Here is a 20,094-nt window from a genome sequence, read left to right as displayed (position 1 = left end):
AAAAAAAAAAAAAATGCACTTGAACGCACAAGGCTCCATTCACATGCCTTTACATGACGTACACACCTATCCCTGCAAACACACACACACCACAGCGGGTTCAGATGCGTCTCCGACTGGGAGCATGGAGCAATTTTCTCCTTTTTCCTTTTCTCCTTATAAAAGTGCATCAAATTAATTGCGGCCAATTATGTACCAATCCCTTTCTGTATGCCAATCAGGGCTGTCTGACTGGGCAAGAGGCACGCTCACCTACTTCATTATGCAAATTGGTATTCAAAGGCTGAAGAACAATGCAGCCTTCAGTACAGCAGTGATTCCAGGCTGCTAATAGGAGGCTGCTGCCAGAGGAGTTGCTTCAACCTCTGATGATGATGACAGAGGGCCGAGAAGGATTCGAGTGGAGATGGAGGCAGTCAAAGTCATTGCCAGCTCTCAGAGTACCTGTTACCCTGGTATGAATCAGGCCCTGACTTGGAATGTCTGACAATATTCAGGACGATTTGGAGTCCACATAGTTTAGACAGAATAGCTTGATTCTTTAAATACCCCTGTGGTCTGACAACCATAAATAATATTTTGCAAACTATGGTCAAGCACCCATCAGCATGGGGTCAGATGTGACCAAACATGTACCAATACTCAGAATACCTGCAGTCAAGGACAAGCATGATCCACCATGAAAAGTGCACAAAAATAATCAACACACACACGCACACACAGAGGCAGAAATCAACGAACACTAAGATCTCACTCACACCGTGAGATTATTTTATTTGGAAAAGGCCTGTGCCATTCAGCCATTTGTTCGTTCAGGAACTACTATATGCAGAGAATTTGTTATTGTGCTCCCCAATAATCACAGTTGTGAGGACTTATTCTCTCTCTTACCTGCCTCACCTCGTTACCTGGTCCCAGCACTTCAGAATCTCCTCTTAAATTGGAATTACAATCTCACCTCTCAACCCCAAGTCATTGAAAAAAAGGCTTTTAACAAAATTTTGTAATTGTCACCCTCGTCCTCTCTGCTGGAGATGGTACGAGACAGACAGAGCACACAGCGGTGCGGGCATTTCTGCTCGGCAGCCGTGGTCTCGGTGAGTAGGTGGAATAGGGCTAGGAGGAGTTTGGCGTTGTGAAGCTGGGCAGTTTCCCAGCCGTCCTGAACAGTCTACATATTGCTACTTCAGTTTTCAATTCGAGGTATCATGAAATCACATGTCATCTAACACACCCATGCTCCATGATGAGTCCCTTTAGGATACAGTTGACCCATACCTGCGGCTGCTCCACCACCTCCCCCGCCCTTTGCGGTACCATCACTCCATGTGCGCTACTAGGTACACATAAAAGGGACAACATTAAATCCTTGCGGCGTCGGAAGGATGTGTGGTTCGGTGAAGAAGAAGGAATCGCTGCAAGAAAATGTCTCCCAAGGCAATCCACAAGCTGCGCCAATTGGTCTGTGTGACCACTATTTTTTTTGAATGCTTTCATGTGTTTATACTTCTGGTTTAAACATTCATATAAAAAGAACCAAAAACATTTAAACTATCATCTTCTTAAAATGTTTATATCTTGGGGACGTTGAGTGATGGTTTAATCGCAAATCAGTGTGACGTTTCTTAAGGTTATCTCGCTCTTAACGCCTAGATATGTACCCTTTGGACTGAAAAAATAGAGCTTTGATTTTATGGACATGGATCATGTAGAAAAATAGAGACTGTCGGGTTCGGATGCCCTGGAGAGGAGCTTAGGAAAACAGCAGGGCCCAGGAGGTGGGGTATGAATGTAGAAAGTGAAGTGCAATGGCCACCAGCCCTAACCCCAAGCTAAGAAATTCTTCTGCTTTCCTCCAGTACTTTATCACCCACCTCCTGCCCCTCTCCAATCCCCAGATACCCTCCCCCTGCCTGCCTACAACAGCCAGAACCCACCTTCGTCGCCCTCCACTAGAGTCACTGATCACAGCCCATTTCCTTCACTGCACTGTAAGCTCCTTGAGACAACAGACCTGACTTCAATAACTGTCTATTCGGCTCCTGGGACAGTGCCTGCTACATAATAGAAGCATGTTATGTGAATGAATATTTCCAGAACATAAACTAATAATATTAACATGAAAGTTCTGCCTGGATTAAATTGCCTTTAATGAGCTAACCATTTACAGGATTGTTTCTCTGGGGAAATGTATTTCTTTTTCTGAACAGCTGATTTATAAATGAACTTGAGGACAACATGTTCATAGGTTGGAGGCTGCCTATTAAAACTGCATTTCCAAAGCTAAAAATAAATTAACCTTTGTATGCTGTGTTCTTTTGCAATGTTAACAGCCATGGCCATCATCCATGGTGATCACTATACAAAACCACGTCAATAGTTATAGTCTCAGAGAGTGGACCAGTCATCAGTGATCACGAGTGGCATTCCCTAGGCTAGACGATTTACATTCTTTGTCTCATTTACTTCTCCTTCCAAACATTTTGGGCAAATGCTACTTCTGTTTTACAGAAGTGAAAACTTAAGACTCAACCCTTTTCAGTATGTGCTATGGCTGAGCTCCTAAACCCCTCTGGTGCCTCAGTTTCCTAGTTATAAAACTGGGATAAAAGTGTTTCTTACATTATAGCTGTTGTGCTGATTAAAGACTTATGATGCCTATAAAGTGCTTAGAACAGTGCCCCATGCATACTAATCCTTCATTAAATGTTGAGACTCAGCTCTTTCTACAGGCCCAGGGTTTGCGCCTCAGTCCATCTCACAAAGTCCATGCTGTTTCCAGTTTATGATTAACATGTACTTGAAAGCCATAGAAAAACTGCTGCTACTAATTCACTTTAGAGCCCACATGCAGTCCTTCCGCCACCCTCTCTGCTCTGTGCACTTGCCTATTTCAATGAGATTCGAGGAAAAAGGGTTGGGAGTGGAGGACAAATAATATAAATATGTCAGGGCTGGAAAGGTATGCAAGGGAAAATGGAAGAGTCACTCTGCAGTGCTGAGACTCCCAGAAAATAGCTCTGAATTCAAGGATGCTGGAAGAAGGGTATCTGCTATGGGCAACAGGTGTCTGGTACCTCTTTGTAACCATCCTTGTCCTTTTGAGAGAAAGCACTTAGCATTCTCCTAGGTGCAGCCTAAGAGCTCTGAACATTCCTAAATCTGTATCTGTCACTCATCACTCTGATAGAAAAGTTACTTCAAATATGTTTCGTTTGACTCCTGCCTCTACCCCAGTTTCTTTCACGGTGGACAGATTACAAAATTGAGTCTTCCCTGCTTGTATGGTCTGTATTGCCAAAGAATTGCCTGTCCTTTTAGGGGAAAAAAAAAAAAAAGTAAACCTAACTGCTCCTACCTGAAGCTCTCTTGGAGACTTAGAAAAGAGCTTTAGCTTCACTGCAAATTATTGACAAAACCAGAGAATTTATAACATTCCTAAGTTTATCATTAATACCCATTTTGACTAGTTTATTTAGCAGTAGAAAATATGTTCTGATTGTCATAAATAGTTGCTACTCCATCATAATTTGTTCATTAATGAAGGAAATATCGAGGCTCCCCAATGACCTTGAAATTCTCAGGATGTCAAGTTAGATGTGGGTTTAGGAGAACCTGAGACCCATTGGTTTCAGTCCTGGAAGCTCCTCTTCTCTCAGTTCCCAGCTCAGGGAACTCTCTTCCCACCCTCCATATCATTTAGGGTCTCTACTGATCAATCCCCCCTTAATGCGTTCTATATTAATGCACCTTACCTGTGTATCTGTATGACACAAATATAATGTAATGGTGTTGTCTTAATACTTAGTTTCACTGCTTTCCAGGCTTACCACCTACTCTCTTCATTTATTCATTCAGCAGATAGACCCCAAATAGCCACCATAAGCCACTTACTGGGACAGGTGATACTGCGCAAGCACATTATCACTCACCGTCTTGTCAGCTCTGAGCTCAGAGTCCAACCACATAGTTTATCTCAGGGATCCTAGAAGCTGCCACACTATTCATGGCTAAGGCCTAGAGGCCCTGGAATTAGAAAGATCCATAGTTCTGCTTCTTTATCTCAAAGGGTCTCCCCAGTACTGCCTCCTACCCTTTGTAAGCCCCTTGTTCAACCTGGATTCTGTCTCCTGGCAGAATCCTGCCCCTCTCCACAGTTCTTCGAATTAACTAAGGCCTCTGTTGTATCATCTGCCTAGCTTTTTTATTTAAAATTTTGTATCCTCTGCACTCAGCGTAATACCTAGTACATAATAGCAACTAATTCAACAACTGTTTATTGGATGGTGACGAGTTACCCTGTGAGTAGGGTTGCCAGACTTAGCACCCACTTAAATTTGAATTTCTAATAAACCATGAATGTGGTTTCAGTACAAATATGTCCTGAAACTCATGGAAACCGTCCCTGGTGTTGGAGATGAGCTGGAAAATGTCTTGTCTCCTGGTCCAGTGAGAGAGACGGGCAGTGGAATGGTTCTTTAAACATAAAACGGCAAGTACAGTGACAGAGAAATTTTCTTGGGTGCTCCTTTCAGAGTTAAATAAACCTGGTCTTTTAAACTTTTGCCATAAGACTTGTTCCCTTTCCTTTAATCATTTTCTGAACCTTCTCAAATTTTAGTTGTGAGTTTTGTAAGTTACAGAAGAGAGAACACAGTGAACACAAAGCCCTCTGGCACATCACAGAGCCTGACCACGTCCTTCTCGAAACCTGCCACATTGCTCTTTGCTTCCCATTGTTATCAACTCATACAGCTTATGGTTCACTAGGGCTCCACAATCTTTTTGACCATGCCTTTGCCAAAATCAGTTCCTGTCCCTTCTTACTCTGAGGCACTGTGGTTTACATCCTGTGAGAGTTACTTTGTATGCTTCCTAATTGAACTTCATCCTTTTAATATCCTCTTTCATCATGCTAGACTTTTTGTTTTGATGTTTAATTTTGTTTCCCAGATGGCCAGCCATCCAATCCAACTTAGTGTCATAAGCAATTTCAAGAGCAAGTTTTCCATCCTGTCATCTAAGTTATTAAAGAAAATGAGACCTTTCCCTGTATATTTTGTAAGTTAACCCACACTCCCAACTCAAGCCGATCATGTCTACCCTTCCACCTGCCTAGTCACAGAGGCCTCTTATTTGATGAAGAGAAACTTTCTTTCCATCTTACTCTGGCATTGGATAGAGACTTATTCTGTTAATTGACTCCTCCTTTGGAATTTATAAAAGAATTTTGAAGTAGGCCAGCTTCTCTGTAACCTATGGACAAAGGAAACATGACACACACACTTGGAACCATTCAAAGGACCCAGTGGCCTGCTATCTGAAAAGAATCATCATAGAGCTCACTAAGGAAACCTTTGAATAACTTCCTGCTAGGTTGCTGAGAAAATATTCCCATCAGTGTGCATATTTCCCTCTAATTACGTCCACCCAGACAAGGATTTTAAAAATAAAAGTGTGACATGGACTCATCTGGATTATTTACCCAAATATATGTTGCAATTTATAGGCAAGCTCTCCTGCCAGTAATTTTATCCCTGCAACCCATTAGCTTATTCTAGAATAGGTCTCTTTTCCAAGCCTGAGATGTAACATACTTTGGGTTTTAAGTGGAAAAATAAATTTTAATATGTTTATCTGATGCACACTTGAAGTTGTTCCTCTGAAAATTCACATCAGACCAAGCTAGTGGGCCTAGCTTCAAAGAGGGAGGCACTTACAAGAGGTATGTTGTTAGAGACAAGAGTTTTCAGGGAACAGGGTCATTGTGTCCCTGAAAGACAGTCTAAGCTCAAGACATCTGTGGGGCAGGCCACCAGATAAGCATCCTGTCTCAAATCTGGAAGAGGCTCTAAAATTGCTTTATCTCTCCCTGTCTTTCTCTTTCTTTGCATTAATGGAAATTATGTTATGTGGTGTGACATACTAATATTTAACATATTTACAATGTTTATTTGCCTTTCCTACAAGACCATATCCTCTTTGAGGGCAAGAATTTTGTCCTTGTTTACTGATGCGTCCGCAATAACTATAACAGAGTTTAGCAAATATAGGTGCTCAAATATTTGTTAAAGAATGAATTAATGAATCATGAATGAATAAATGAATGGATGAGAAGACAGTTGTATCACTTACTTAGTGTTCATAATATGAGCCAATACTTCATTAGCCATTTGAATTTGAGAAACAGTGGGAGATAGTTTCATAACTAATAGTTGTGGGGGGGAGGAAGAGAAGGTAATATAGATAAGAAATATTTGACACTTATAGTCTCAGATAAAATTTGATCATCTGAAATCATCTAAATCTTAGAGCAGATATTTAAAAAGAATACTGAATAAGTGGAGTCTCCAACTGTACTACTATTATGGCTTATCAGATCTTAAATGATAAAGTGATTTCAGGACTGATTTGGCAAGATACTTGATTTCTTTGAAACCCCTGATTACTCCTCACCTCATGTATGAGAAGACTACAGTAGGCCCCCCTCTGTGTGTCTGTGCTCTAAGCCTCCCCTGCCTCTGAATGTGAGATCTCAGCTTCTCAGCCAGCCAGTTGTTCACTGAGTGCTTTCTACTTCCTGATCACTCATCTAACAAGAAGTAGCCAACCCTGAAATAACTATCACAGTGCCACTTTCCGCTTTCAGATATAAATGATAACAAAACAAGCACAATCTCTTAAACCATCTGTGATTTTTTTTGTATTTAAATTCTGGTGTAGTGTCCACATCCCAGTTTCATGATGCATAGCAGGTGCTCATCGAATATGTCTAAATGAAGGGTAACCCTAAAGAGGAATGTGAATTAATGTAGTTTAGAATGATTTGCAACAGAAAGGTTGAAAGTAAAAGGGACTTAACCCTCAGTCAGAGATGGAAAAATTAAATGCCATTCCTCTACTGATATGGTTATTGATCTTCTACTTTCGTAGCAGTTATCTTGTAATAATTGTGTTAGCATTGTAACTGGAGTCTCGTTAAGGATAATTTAGGCACGTTGGACTTTCACAGTCCCTAAAGGACTGGGGCGTGGAAGCATCTGCCTTCTCATGCTGTTGACTCTGGTGCAGTGCCCGGTGCCAAGTGAGTACTCAGTATGTGTGTGGTGACCGGTCAAAGGAGGGGATGGATGGGACAGGAACGGAGAATGGCTGTTTGGTCTTAAACACCTAATGAACTGCCGAGGCCTCTGCTTCCTGCTCGGTACAGTGAGGAATTTATTCAATCAGCTTTTCTCAGCCTCTATTTCACAGTCTACAAGTGTTCTGGGAGATGTAATGGATAATCTTAAAAAAAAAATCCATGGCAAAATTTGTTCAGGAAAATGCTGTGTCAAGGTAAGTTTCTTTCTCGAAAGACTTGTCAGAGCCCTCTCCTGTGAGGGTCCATTGTGAACCCCAGAAAGGGATTCAGTATGCTCGGTAGGGTCCCTGAGGCTCCCTCCCATGCTGACATTCTGTAAACTGGAGTGCCCCCACGTAGGGCTGACTTTATTGACCAAAGCAAGAAGTTCTGCTGTGCTGTAAATGGGTCACAATGTGACCGTGTATGCACATGCTGGCATTTCCATTTCTCAGTATGGAATTGACTGCTCTGAACGATTGCCAGGAAAGCAGAGGTGTACTACAGACATGCCTCTCACAACATCCTCAAGCCCCAGAATCTTCACTACTTCTGCCCTCAGCCCTGCCTGGTGCAGACCTTTGTCAACTAGTCGACTTCAGCTTCATTACTCTGAAGATATTGCTGCTGTGGTAGGAACCGCAGGTTATCATGCTAACAACTGGAGCACCCCTCGATTCACTGGGGCATCTTGCATATGGAAACCCTGGTGGGAACCTTCAGTATTCTCCCCAAAACTATATATGAGCTGCTGGGGCTTCTAGTGAAGCTCTGGAATCCCAGTTTCCATGGTGAATCCAGCTTTACCCTTTACTTAAAATATTTCAGGGCAAGTTCTCCTTGCTTAGCACCGACGGCTTTTATAAAATATCTGCAGCCATCCTTGCATTCTCACAGGTTGGCCTGTGAAGTGGAGTGGAGTGGATGGAGGCCACACCTCTTTGTAACAGTCTCAGCGAAGGATAGGTTGAGGGAGCACAAGCAAGGCCACCTGTAACACACAGGATGACTTAAGGATAAAACTCAAATGCCTTAATCCTTATGCCTCTGTTTCGCTCCATCTCCATGTTATTATAATTATCTCCAACTCTGTCATATTTTTGGTGCCAAAGAAATATTCATATGCTTTGTCAAGTCCTAAATTTGACAAGCTCTTGTGGGATCTCAAATCTGATATATTTTTCAAAAGGAAAATGGAGAATGTGCCAGGAAAGATGTCCTCAGCTGGCATGAGGACATATTAACTCCTTAGTCACCAGGGATGCCAGAATAGCACTAGATCTGAAAAATATTCGTGCTCAACTGTGTGTTGCATGATAATGCATTAACCAGTAAGGAAGGTATTTTGAATTATTTTTTAGTATAATAAATGTATCCATATTTATGCTATTCAATTCATTCATTCATGCATGCATGCATTCATTCATTCATACTAAGAGCCTACTAACTGCCAGGTACTGTTCTAGATGCTAGAGAGACAGCAGTGATCAAAACAGACAAAATCCTTCATATCACTTGCATTCTAAAGGAGGTGGGGGGCAGAAATTAAATTGAAAAGGCAATTATATATAATATGAGAAGATGTTAACTGCTGCAGAGAAAAATAAAGCAGAGAAGGGAGATAATGAGTGTTGGTAGAGGAGTTGCAGTTTTAAGTGGGGTGGTCAGGGAAGGCCTCAGTGAGAAGACCATCAAGTCTGACCTGAAGTTAGTGAGGGAGCGATGCTTAGCTGGGGCTTTGCTAGCAGAGAGAAGCACAGGCTAGGGCAGGAGTTTGCCTGGTGTCTCCTAGGAGCTGCGAGGAGGCCACTGTGGCTGCCGAGTGGCAGAAGATGAGGTGGTGGGGATGAGCTTGACTCTACCACTTCCTCCCCTCCCTTCTTCTGAACTGGATTCTGCCAGGGCTTCCATTTTGATGTCTTTTTCAGATATTCCTCCCATTACATTCTCCCTGAACATAGGCCAGATCCTTAGTCGTTTCTCCAGTGAATATCCCTGCTCTCTGTTTTTAAGCCTTACACCTGAGCCAGATAACGACACCTAAGTGTCGGGCGTGCGCATTGCGTTTTTCCCCAGCCTGACCATTCGGTGTGCTCTATGGTATGGTTTCTCTCTGGGCACCAGCTGTGTTCCGTATTAACACGTACGAACATTCTTTTCAACTTCGGTTAAGACGCAGCGCTCGGGTCCCTCTGCGTCTTTGTTCATGCCACTCCTCTTGCCCCAGTGCCCCGCCCACACCTCTGCCTGTATAATCCTCCGCCGGTCTGAAGGAGGCAGCTCTACTTCAGCTTCCTCTCCGTGGTCTCCCCATCACTGTCCTCTCATGATGATGCCCATTCCCTCTAGGCTTCTATCGCCTTTACTTGCCTCACATCCCATTTGGAACTTGGCATACTTATTTAGCCGTAGGATTTTTCTATTCTATACATGTTTGCTGAGCATCTGTTCTATGTGTATAGAACTCCGTGGTGTATTTTACAGTAAAGTGTAAGGACCCTGCATTTGAATCCTTGTTCTGCTAATTTCTAGCTCTATGGCCTTGTTCAAATTACTTACCTCTCTGAGCATCAGTTTCCTTGTCTGTTAAATGAGGATCGTAATACTTACTTTGTATAGGGTTGATGGGAAGATTAATGCTTTACTATATGTAAATTGTGTGGTACATTAATATAGAAATGTTAGCTGCTGTTGTCATTATATTATCTTATTTCCAACTGAACTATGCATAGGAATTGGATCTGTTGTCTCATTTCATTTTAGATATTCATTTCAGAGCTCACTGACTTATGCATGGATTATGGGCAGTAAATGTGTATTCGATGATGCTATTTTATGGCCAGACACAGGACTTTGCTGAACACCTAAGACCTCAGGGTACAGGTCATGTCATAATAAAGTTAATACAGGAATAAACCCGTTTGCTCTGTTCTCTAGCTCAGGGACCAGACCTCAGCTAGCTAGCATGAAGTGTAATGCTATTATCTGATTTTAGGAAATATTTATTAAGGCCTACATATCCAAATTTTGTAAAATACAAAATAAACAATTGCTTTATTAGGAGGAGAACTGATAATTAACTAAAATCCAGGAATCTGAAGAACTGGTATTTTGTTTTCTACAACCTCTTGTTTTAGCCACAGCAGGAAGGGTAGTGACAGGAGTAGAAGGAATTCCATTCCCTCCGCCACCTCCTCCCCTCCAGAGCCTGTCATAGGAACCCCAGCTCCACACTGAGCTCAGAGAGGCAAGGGGCTCCTACCCCAGCAGCACAGCATCCAGAGTTGTAAAGACATACTTACCAGGCGTCTTACAATCAAGTGGAAACGTAGATGTATTTGCCACTGTGGGCAATCATAGCACTAGTATTAATAATAAGACCAAAAAGAGCAGAAACAAATAAGGTGTTGAGTGCTTACTGTATGCTAACTCACTTTCTGGCACTAGCGAAATAGCTTCAGGTTCTGCAGGGGTCCAGGAAGGGAGCTGAGTTAATTTCGGCAATTTTATTTTATACCTATATTTTCTCATTACATTCTGTATTGTTATTGTTATCACAATTTAGTCACCTACTCTGAATGAATTTGAACAATATTCTCTCCAATTAATAATGTATAATGAAATGTAAAAATAATTATTTTTTCTCTCACCTCCATCCCCAATTATAACTTTCATGAAAGTGAAGAGTCTGACTTTCTAATCCATCGCTGTGTCCACAGCCAAGTTGTCCCATGGGTAGGGTCCTGGGTGCCTACCCCGGGCCCCAGGTTTTGAAATGGAGGGTTTGTAATGAAATGCTATACCTTATTTCCCCTCTTAGAACATTGTTGAAATTCAGTTTTAAAGTTTCTTAAGTGACTCAGTTCATTAATGGAGCTCAGATTTGAACTTAGACTTTTTGAGCCCATAACTCGTGTGTTTACTTGCTGTTCTATCATTAAATTATTCTTGCAATGTAAGCGCAGACTAACTCCTTTCAGCTGTCTGTCCTGAGCATTTACGGCCATGGAACGGTAAAGAAGATCCTGCCTTCAGAAATTCTGCTTTTTGTGTTCTCACCTGACCTTTTTCTGCCTTTGGGCAAACAAGGGATCTTGGTGGGAGAGGAGAGAGACTACTTTCTCCGGCCACCTCCTCCAGATATTGCTCAGAACCTGAAGTCACACAGATATACCTACTTCATTCTAGTTAGGCTGTAGGATATTAATATGGGGATTGAGTAGCAGGCAGAATAATAAGATAATAATAGTTGCTGTACTTACTTTATTGTTTATGAGAAAATTGGCAAGATCTAGAAAGAGAAGAAGTGCAAAATGTGATGCACTTCGGGGAGATGGTAGGGGACTTATGACAGAGCACTACCACTCCTGGACATTTTACCTTAAAGAAACGAAAATTTATGTTCACACAGAAACAGGTACATGAATGTTATAGCTGCTCTATTCATAATTATCCCAAACTGAAAGTAACCTAGATGTCCTTCCATGGGCAAATAAACAACTGATACATCCATACAATGGAATTCTACTCAGCAATAATAATTTTTTTAAAAAAGACTACAGTTACATGCAGAGCATGGATGCATCTCAAAGGCATTATTAATGAAAAAGCCCATCTCAAAAGGTCACATACTGTATAATTCCATTTATATGACATTCTGGAAAATGCAAACTATGGGGATAAAGAACTGATCAATGGTTGCCAGAGGTTCAAGATCAGGGAAGGGTGGCTATAAAGGAGTAGCACAAGAAAGGTTTGAGGATGATGGAATTGTTCTATATCCTGATTGTGGTGGTGGTTACAATATTCTATACATGGTTAAAATTCATAGAACTAATGGGGATTTAGTATTTAATAGATACATAGTTTCAGTTGGGAAAGACGAAAATACTGGAGATGGATAGTGGTAATAGTTGCACAGCAATGGGAATGTACTTAATGCTACCGAACTGTACACTTAAAAATATTTAAAATAGTAAATTTTATGTATATTTTACCACAATTTAAGTGAACAAATAAAATAACAAATTCATAGAAATGTACATAAAAACAATTCAAGTCAGTAATTAAAAAGTACTGTGAAAACAGAGAGTCCTGACGGTAATAATAAGGACAGGAAAGGGTGTTAGGTAGGTAAAAAAAATAGTGGTTCCTTCAGAATTCTGAGGTTCTGCCGCCCCCTCATAATCCGTAGCACAGGCCAAAAGCCACTTTTGCATCCTAAACCTTTCCACCTTTTCTCTCTGTGCCTTGGAGAGCTGCGTGGCATTTGGGCATTGATTCTTTTTGTGATTCAAATGTAAAAGCAGGAGTAATGGAATGAATATTTATGTGTTAGATTGTCAAGCTTTAAAGACAAAAGCCCCCGGATTCCTTGTCTCATGAGGACGGACCCTCCAAAAAGGACATATAATATCTGTCTCTGCAAGGTCACAGTGCTCGTTTGTCCTAATCTGCATGCGCTGATCAGACTTTTGCTGAATGAGGAGAACTGTTTCTCAGGGCAGCCAACTACTCAAGAAGGCATTTCCTCGCGTCCCTCTGCATTTCAGTAGAGCTGCTTTCATTTGTGTGGTATCATTCACAAGATCTAACTCTAGTTAACCTCACTAGGACCTGGTGACAGCTGAGCAGGAGATGGCTTTGTCTGTTGGTCAGCATAAAAGCCTGGATGCCATCAACATTTAGGAGAGTTTTTCTTTTGTCTTTAGAACCTGCTGTTTCTCCTGGTATCATGGCCTCAAAGACTTCTCTGCAAATATGTTTCCTCACTCACCATGGAAACTCCGCAGTGTTGGAGGAGGAGTCTTAAAGCAGAGGGGTTCTTCTAATGTGAACAGATGTTCACTCCTCATCTCTACCCTTCCAAATTCAGCCCCTCCTCCCTGCCAGCTTAAATCGAGCCTCCTTCAGGAAGCCTTCCAGGAAACCCAGCTGGTTGCAGCCTTAACCTTTGGGATTTCAGTGGCACTGATATGTGCACATACCATCTTTCATATTCTTGAGAGGTAGGGACAGTATCTGATGATGATTCTGTTCCTCCTTATCCCCACCCCACCCAACTCTAGTGCCTAAACCATCATCAGCTTCTCAGCTCCTCTCTCACTACCTTATTCCTTCTAACCTGGTCATCATTCTGACACCTCCAGGCCCTTTCTAACACAAACACCCAGTCTTGACACTCTGCTGGAATTCTTCAGTTGCTTCTGATAATGATGATGATAACAATAATAATAATGATAGTAATAATAACTAATATAAAGTATATTTGTCATGTGTCAGGTACTGTGCTATCACTTTGCCCAGGTTAACTGGTTGAATACTATGAACTTTATTAAGTAGGCACTATTATTAGCCCCGTTGTATAAATGGGGACACTGGAGCACAGATAAGTTAAGCAAGTTGCTTCAAGTCACATAGCTACCAAGCTGCAAAGCTGGGATTTGATCTCAGGAAGTTTGGCTCCAGAGGCCCTGCTGTTTCTTATCCTTTCTAGCATGAAGACTAAACAACTCTGCACAGAAATCAACTCCCTTTGCGATCCAGGCTCTGCCTCCCTCTTCAACGGCCTTAGCTGTTAGGTTCTTGCAGTCGTAAGCTCTCATCTCTGATCACGCCCAGGCCCTCTCACTGTCCCGTCTTTGCACAGACCATTGTCTCCATCTAAACACCGCTTTGCGCCTCTCATCTAGTTGGAAAACTCTTCTTCCAGATCTTAGTCTCTGTGCCACAGCCTCTGTGATGCTGTTCAGGACAGCTCTCTCTGCTCTGTGCGCACACCGCCGAATGGGCAGGTTGCTCCATAGTTCCCATCCCATGGTTCATTGCACCCTAGCCACACCAACCTTTCCCTTTTCCAGGCCTTTGTGTTTGCTGTTCCCCGGGCCTGATACACATGCCCGGTTCCTTCTCATTATTTAGGTTTCTGTACAAATGCCACCTTCTCAGAGAGTCCTTTTCAGGACAGCGAGTCTAAACTTGTCTTCCTACCGATCACTTTCTACTCAATGTAATAGCTGTTTCCATTCCTTTGTAGCACTTCATTTTCACTATTTGAAATCATCTGTGTTCCAGTTATCTATTGCTGCACTATAAACTACCTCAACACTTAGTGGCTTTAAACAACCATTTCATCGTATTTCACAATTTTGTGGGTCAGATATTTGGGCAAAACTTGGTGGGATCATTCTTCTGCTTCACGTGGCATCAACTGAAGTCAGTTAGTATTCATCTGGTGGCTGGGCTGGGCCGAAGGGTCCCAGATGGCTTTATTCTAATACCTGGAGCCCTGGCTGGAATGGCTGGAAGGCTGGGCTCAGCTGGGACTATAGACAGAATCACCTCCATGTAGCGGTTCCAGCACGGTGGCCTTGGGGTTGTTGGACTTGTTAGAGTGTAGACTGCTTCCCTTGGAGTGAAGTTCCAAGGGACCCAGGCGGAAACTGCAAAGCCTCCTATGACCGAGCCTTAGAAGTCCCAGAGTGTTACTTCTATACATTCTATTGGTCAAACAAGGCACCAAGGCACCAGGTCAGAATCAGGGGGAGGGGACTCAGACTTCACCTTTTGATGCAAAGAACAGCAAAGAATATGTGGCTGACTTTAGTCCACTACATGAAATTAAAAAAAAAAAAAGAAAAGAAAAAAGTCTTATTATCTGCTCCTGTCTTTACAATGTAAACTCTTAGAAGGCAAGATCTTATTATTCTCTAATGCTGCATCCCCAGCAGCCAGGAGAGTATCTACCCATGATAGATGCCAATAGATACTTGCTGAATTTCTGCACGAATGAAGGAATAAATGAATGGGCAAATGAATGAATGAAAAAATAAATGAATGAAAAATTGAATGAATACTTATATCTCTGACACTCTGGTATGGAAACTTCTTGAAAACAGATTCTGATTTTATTTTTTCATCTTTGTATCCTCAGTTCCTAATACAGCCCTCTATACTAATAGATGCTTGGTAAATATTTGCCAAGTGAATTAATGCATTTTAATTATTATAGTTAAAGGAGATAATATGAGTTATTCCCAGCACATACATAGGTGTTGAATTAACAATGCCTTATACATAGGAAAATTACTTTGCATATTTATTTAATAAATTAAATGAAATGGACCAGATCCCCACTTCCCTGACTTCTTCCCTTTCTCTCTGCAACAGTCCAGAGCCCTCCAGTCTGATCATCTTTGGATGAGGGTAGAGGCCTTTACTCCCAGCCTTCTGTCACCTTATTCCTTGTATGACTGCTAAGACTAATTCACTTTGAGGTCATTAAGATGGGGGCTGAGATGATGATCTGAACAGCTCAGAGGGTTGAATTCTGATTCCCTGCCGCTCTCCAGGAGGATCAAGTGAGATTACATTACTCTTAACATTCTGGCATTGTTTTGCCCCTTGGGCAAGTGTGTGCTTACAGTAACTGCTGAAAGCCATGTGTTGAATCCAGAGGGGCAGGGGGAGTTGGCCCTAGATATACCAGAATAGGAAGGATACCCTCACCAGGTAGCCCCACTTATGGTGCATGGCTTCCCTCCCCAGTAAATAGGAAGAGGACTAGTCTGCTAGCATTCGAGCTTGCAGTGAGAAGGCTCAGTTCTTTGGGGTCAAGTCCTACCTCACAACGTGGCCTTGAACAAACTTACTTGGCCTCTTTAGGGCTTCGGTTTCCTCCTTTGTAAAATGAGACCGATCACTAAGTTTCTTTCCTTTTTGTGTTTTTATTTCCCTATCAAAATCTATGTTTTTGTAATCCTAATCTGGGTAACTCTGGAAAAAGATTCCAAATTTAAGAAAGCCCTATGATGACCAAAGGTGACTAATAAGAAGTACCGTATAAAATTCCCTACTTTAAAATCAGACTGAGCTTTTAATCCAATGCTGGTCTCCTTTGTGTATTGGATATTAATTTTTTTAAGAAAATTTTTCTTGGGGTCCTCCCTGTTAAATAGATTTTAGAACTTCTGTTTCTTAACAGTACTAAATTTTACTGCTTCCCTAAACCCCAGAGAGCATTGATTGCCTCTCGGGTTAAAGAAGTGCCATATATAATGACCCACGGCTTGGGGGGAGTTTTATTACAGGGCATGTATTGGAAGCATCAAGGTATTTGTAATATTATTTTTAAAAACCTGTATTTTATTTAAACCTCACCGAGCCAAGACAAAAATTTTCAAAAGAAAAAGCAAGCTCACTTCTGCTTCTGCTTCTCCTTTGGCTGACTCTTGGCCCCCCAGACTGGCCCAGTTTAAGGAACAAATTAAGAGAACACAAGTTTTCAATCTTAGGGAACATTGCCTAACATAGGACATTTTTAGATATTAGAACTTCATCCTTATAAAAGCAGTTAATAATTTTGCAAATCCACCATGTGCCACATATTGTTAAGCGTTTTCCTACATATTATCTTATTAATTATTAAAAATACTTCCATGAAAATGGGGCTCCATAAATTAAATAACTTGCGTGTGTTCACACAGCTGGTTTGAGACTGAGCTGGGATTTAAACCTCAATTGTCTACTTCCAAGACCAGTGCTTTCCACAAGACCGTGTCTTCTCATTCTTCCAGTGCTGACTGGTTTCTCTGATTGTTTTCTTATGGAAGGTGCTTTATCTGTAAGAAAGAGTCTTGCTATTTTCTTATTTAATTCCTTTAGTTTTTCAATAGCTTTAATTCATTTTAAAATATTTTCTTCTAGTCCGTGGCTTGTCTTTTCATGATCCTATCTTTCACAGAGAAGCTCTTAATCTGACGAAGTCCAATTTACCTTTTTTCCCCCTGTGGATCATGCTTTTGTTGTTGTATCCAAGAAATCTTTGTCTGACTCAAGGTTACAAAGATTTTTCTCCTAGAAATGTTATAATTTTAGGTTTTATGTTTAGGTATACAATCTACTTTGAGTTAATTTCTGTATCTTTTGAGGTATGGAATGAAGTTCTCTTTTTGCATATGGATATCTAATTGTTGACTGTCCTATCTACACTGAATTGCCTTTGCAACATACATGTGTTGGTCTGTTCCTGGGCACTCTATTCTGTTATGATGATCTCTACTATTTATATGCAAATACCACACTGTTATTTACTATAATAAGACTTGAAGTCAGGCAGTATAAGTCCTTCCTTTTCAAAGTTTTCTTGTCTATTCAAGGTCTTATATCATTTCTCTAGTTTTTATTTATTCAGAGATATGTTTATAAAATAACATCTAGAAATCTAAACATAACTTAAAATTCAGAATTACTAAAGAGTGGTATAGAAACTTTCCATAATCTAGCTTCATCAGGAAATGAGGCACTCTGGGCATCAGATTCCATTTGGTTAATCAAAAATTATTCTATATACCTTACACGGATTCCAAATTAAAAAAAAAAATAGAATAGAATAATTTAGACCAGAATTGTTTTGGACATGATTTCAAATTTCACTGCTGTTTCAGAAGCTACTTTGGGCCCTAGAGTATCTTAGTCTTTGTGAGCACTGGCTGTCATTGTCCTGGGAAAAAGGAATTACTGATTAAAGAACATTTATTTGGTTATATTGCTGCTGCCTGCCACAGTATCTACTCTACTTTCGACTTGGAGGAAACCTTTTTCAAACACATGAAGTGTTATAATTGACAGTGATAGACATAGCATTCTGGTATCTGTCTCTCCCAATAAAGCATATCCCTGGTCTCTTTAAACTTGCTATCTGCTGGAGACGGTGAGGAGTACTATTAATTGAGCCAACTGATCCCTGATAATGTTAGCCATCACTGCCACTGTGTGACATTGAGCAAACTATTCTTCCTCTTTGGGTCTCAGATTCTTCATTTCCATCCAACCCTCAAAATTCTTTGATTCTTTTTGTAGTGTATTCATTCACTTAAAAATCACAACTCTTTGAAAAATAATTAAACAAAAACTCTTAATGCCAAAAAGCGCTGTAGTAAATTAAACTGGGATCCTTTTAAATTAGAAAGGAGTGGTCTTCGATGCAGTACCGATTGCCTAACACCGCTGCATATCTGCTTTTAACCATGGCCAACTCCTAGCAATTAAGATCACATTCATGGTTCCTGGTACTGCGACATTTTGTGGTCCATGAAACCCCCATATTCTGAGAAGCTCTTGCGTTAGCTTCTTGGGTCAAAAGAAGGAGAAAGGAGAATAGCTCAAAGCCTAAACTACTCCAAAGGTTCAGAGCACTCCTGAGTTGGCAGGTAGGATTTTCAAATGCATCTCCAAAGTAAATGGTATAGTATTAAAACTAAGAAGGCTTCTAAATATCTACATCATCTATATAACCAAATATAACCAAATATAACCATCATCTTTAATACGCCAAGGCATAGCAGAGCTACTCGGGTCGTATTCTCTCTGTTTATTGCTATCCTATTAGAATGAGAAGCTTGGAGAGCATGAAGTATACTAGGGAACATAGAACATAGAAATGAATTAAAAATTATAAAGGGAACATTTATTGAGCCTATTTATTGAGAACTTACTGTGTGCAAAGTGCTGTGTGAAGAACATCTTATATATTATACCATTTAATCCTCAACGATCTTGGAAACTAGACCTCATTGTCTCTGTCTTACAAATGAGGAAATGATGCACAGAGAGTTCATGTTACTTGCCTAAGGTCACACAGTAGTAAGTGGCAGAGCAGGTCATCAATCTACATCTGTCTCAACCTGGGGTTTAAATTCTTAGTAACTATATCAGAAACTAGCTCTCATAACTTAGCCAGCTCATTTAGAGAGTAATTGAATTTTCAGTATGAATTACAGTGATCCAAAAACAACCCAGTACTGATGGGTCACTTTTGGATAAACTCAATGGAAGGAGGAACTCATGGAAGGTTTCCTGAGAAATTGCTTTGAGTTACATTTTGAAATGAAAGATATATATTGGCCTAGAGAGAAAGGTGAGTTCGTGCTGAGGGGACAGACTATATGAGACTATGAAGGTACAAATGAAAAAAATTGTGTGTTCAGGGAGCAAACATACAGACTTAGTCTTTGCAGAGCAACAGCCAGAAATAAAGCTGATGTCATAGGGGTGAAAATCCAAGAGATTTCACTTTATTATGATAGGCACTAGAGAGCAACTCTCGGTTCTTAAGCAAGGGAAGGAACATAATTAAAACTGTATTTGATTTTCAAATTTATCCCACAACTCATGTAGGATAAATAAATAGCTTTAACATGCATCAGGGAAGGTCAAGGGAAAATTTCTTTGCAAAACATATTTGATACCTAACAAATTATTTTCAGGATTAAGATATAGCTCACCTCACTAAGGCCCTGCAGCCTTGATAGTGCAATGACAATGTATTTAGGCCCCTAAATGGCCTGGAAGCAGATTTTACACAATTTTCAGAAATAAAGGTGACTAGCCCACCGCAGTTAAGCTAACAGCATGTTTCCGTCATCACTGGTATTGTGCAGTGTGTATAAATGGAACACACAAGGGTTATAGATTAAAGTCAGGGTTAGGCAAATAGAATACTCTCAACAATATGTATTAAATTGAGTTGATTGAAGTCCACTTTCTGACAGCAATTGCTGCTCCTCAGTGAGGGCTAATGTATTTGGTGAACTACAGTTGGGTTTGTGCCATTATAAATCCACTAATGCTAACTTAATATCTCTTCACATTTTCTGAAGCATTTTCTTTCTCTCTTCTCTCTCTTTCTTTCGCTCTCTTTCTATCTCTCCAGTTCCAGAGACCTAATGACTTCTCACCCCCTTTTCGCTTTGGGACTGTGCCCAATGGCAGCACAGAGAGGAATATTCGCAATAACTACGCAGAAATGCATTCCTACATGGGAAAGTTCAACCAGAGGGGTGTAGATGATGCATTGCTCTCTCTGAAAACAGGGTAAGAACTGCTTCCAAGCTCAGAGTCTTCAATATGTTTGTCATATTTATTACGCATACATTGAATCAGATGTACTGTGCTTGAGTGCCATACAGAGT

General features: G+C 40.8%; 1 protein-coding gene across 1 annotated transcript in view; it reads left to right on the top strand.

Moving 5' to 3' along the window:
- The window catches only part of GRIN2B (glutamate ionotropic receptor NMDA type subunit 2B), a 385,633-nt gene that overhangs the window by 355,352 nt on the left and 10,187 nt on the right, over positions 1 to 20,094 (top strand). The window contains exon 10 of the mRNA XM_039876409.1: positions 19,836 to 19,996. Coding sequence (XP_039732343.1) covers positions 19,836 to 19,996 — 161 coding nt within the window. The remainder of the gene's footprint in view (positions 1 to 19,835; positions 19,997 to 20,094) is intronic.

This window comes from Pteropus medius, unplaced genomic scaffold (genome assembly GCF_902729225.1).
Source record: "Pteropus medius unplaced genomic scaffold, Ma_sr-lr_union100, whole genome shotgun sequence".
Lineage (NCBI taxonomy): Eukaryota > Metazoa > Chordata > Mammalia > Chiroptera > Pteropodidae > Pteropus > Pteropus medius.
This window is presented reverse-complemented; position numbering and strand designations above follow the sequence as displayed.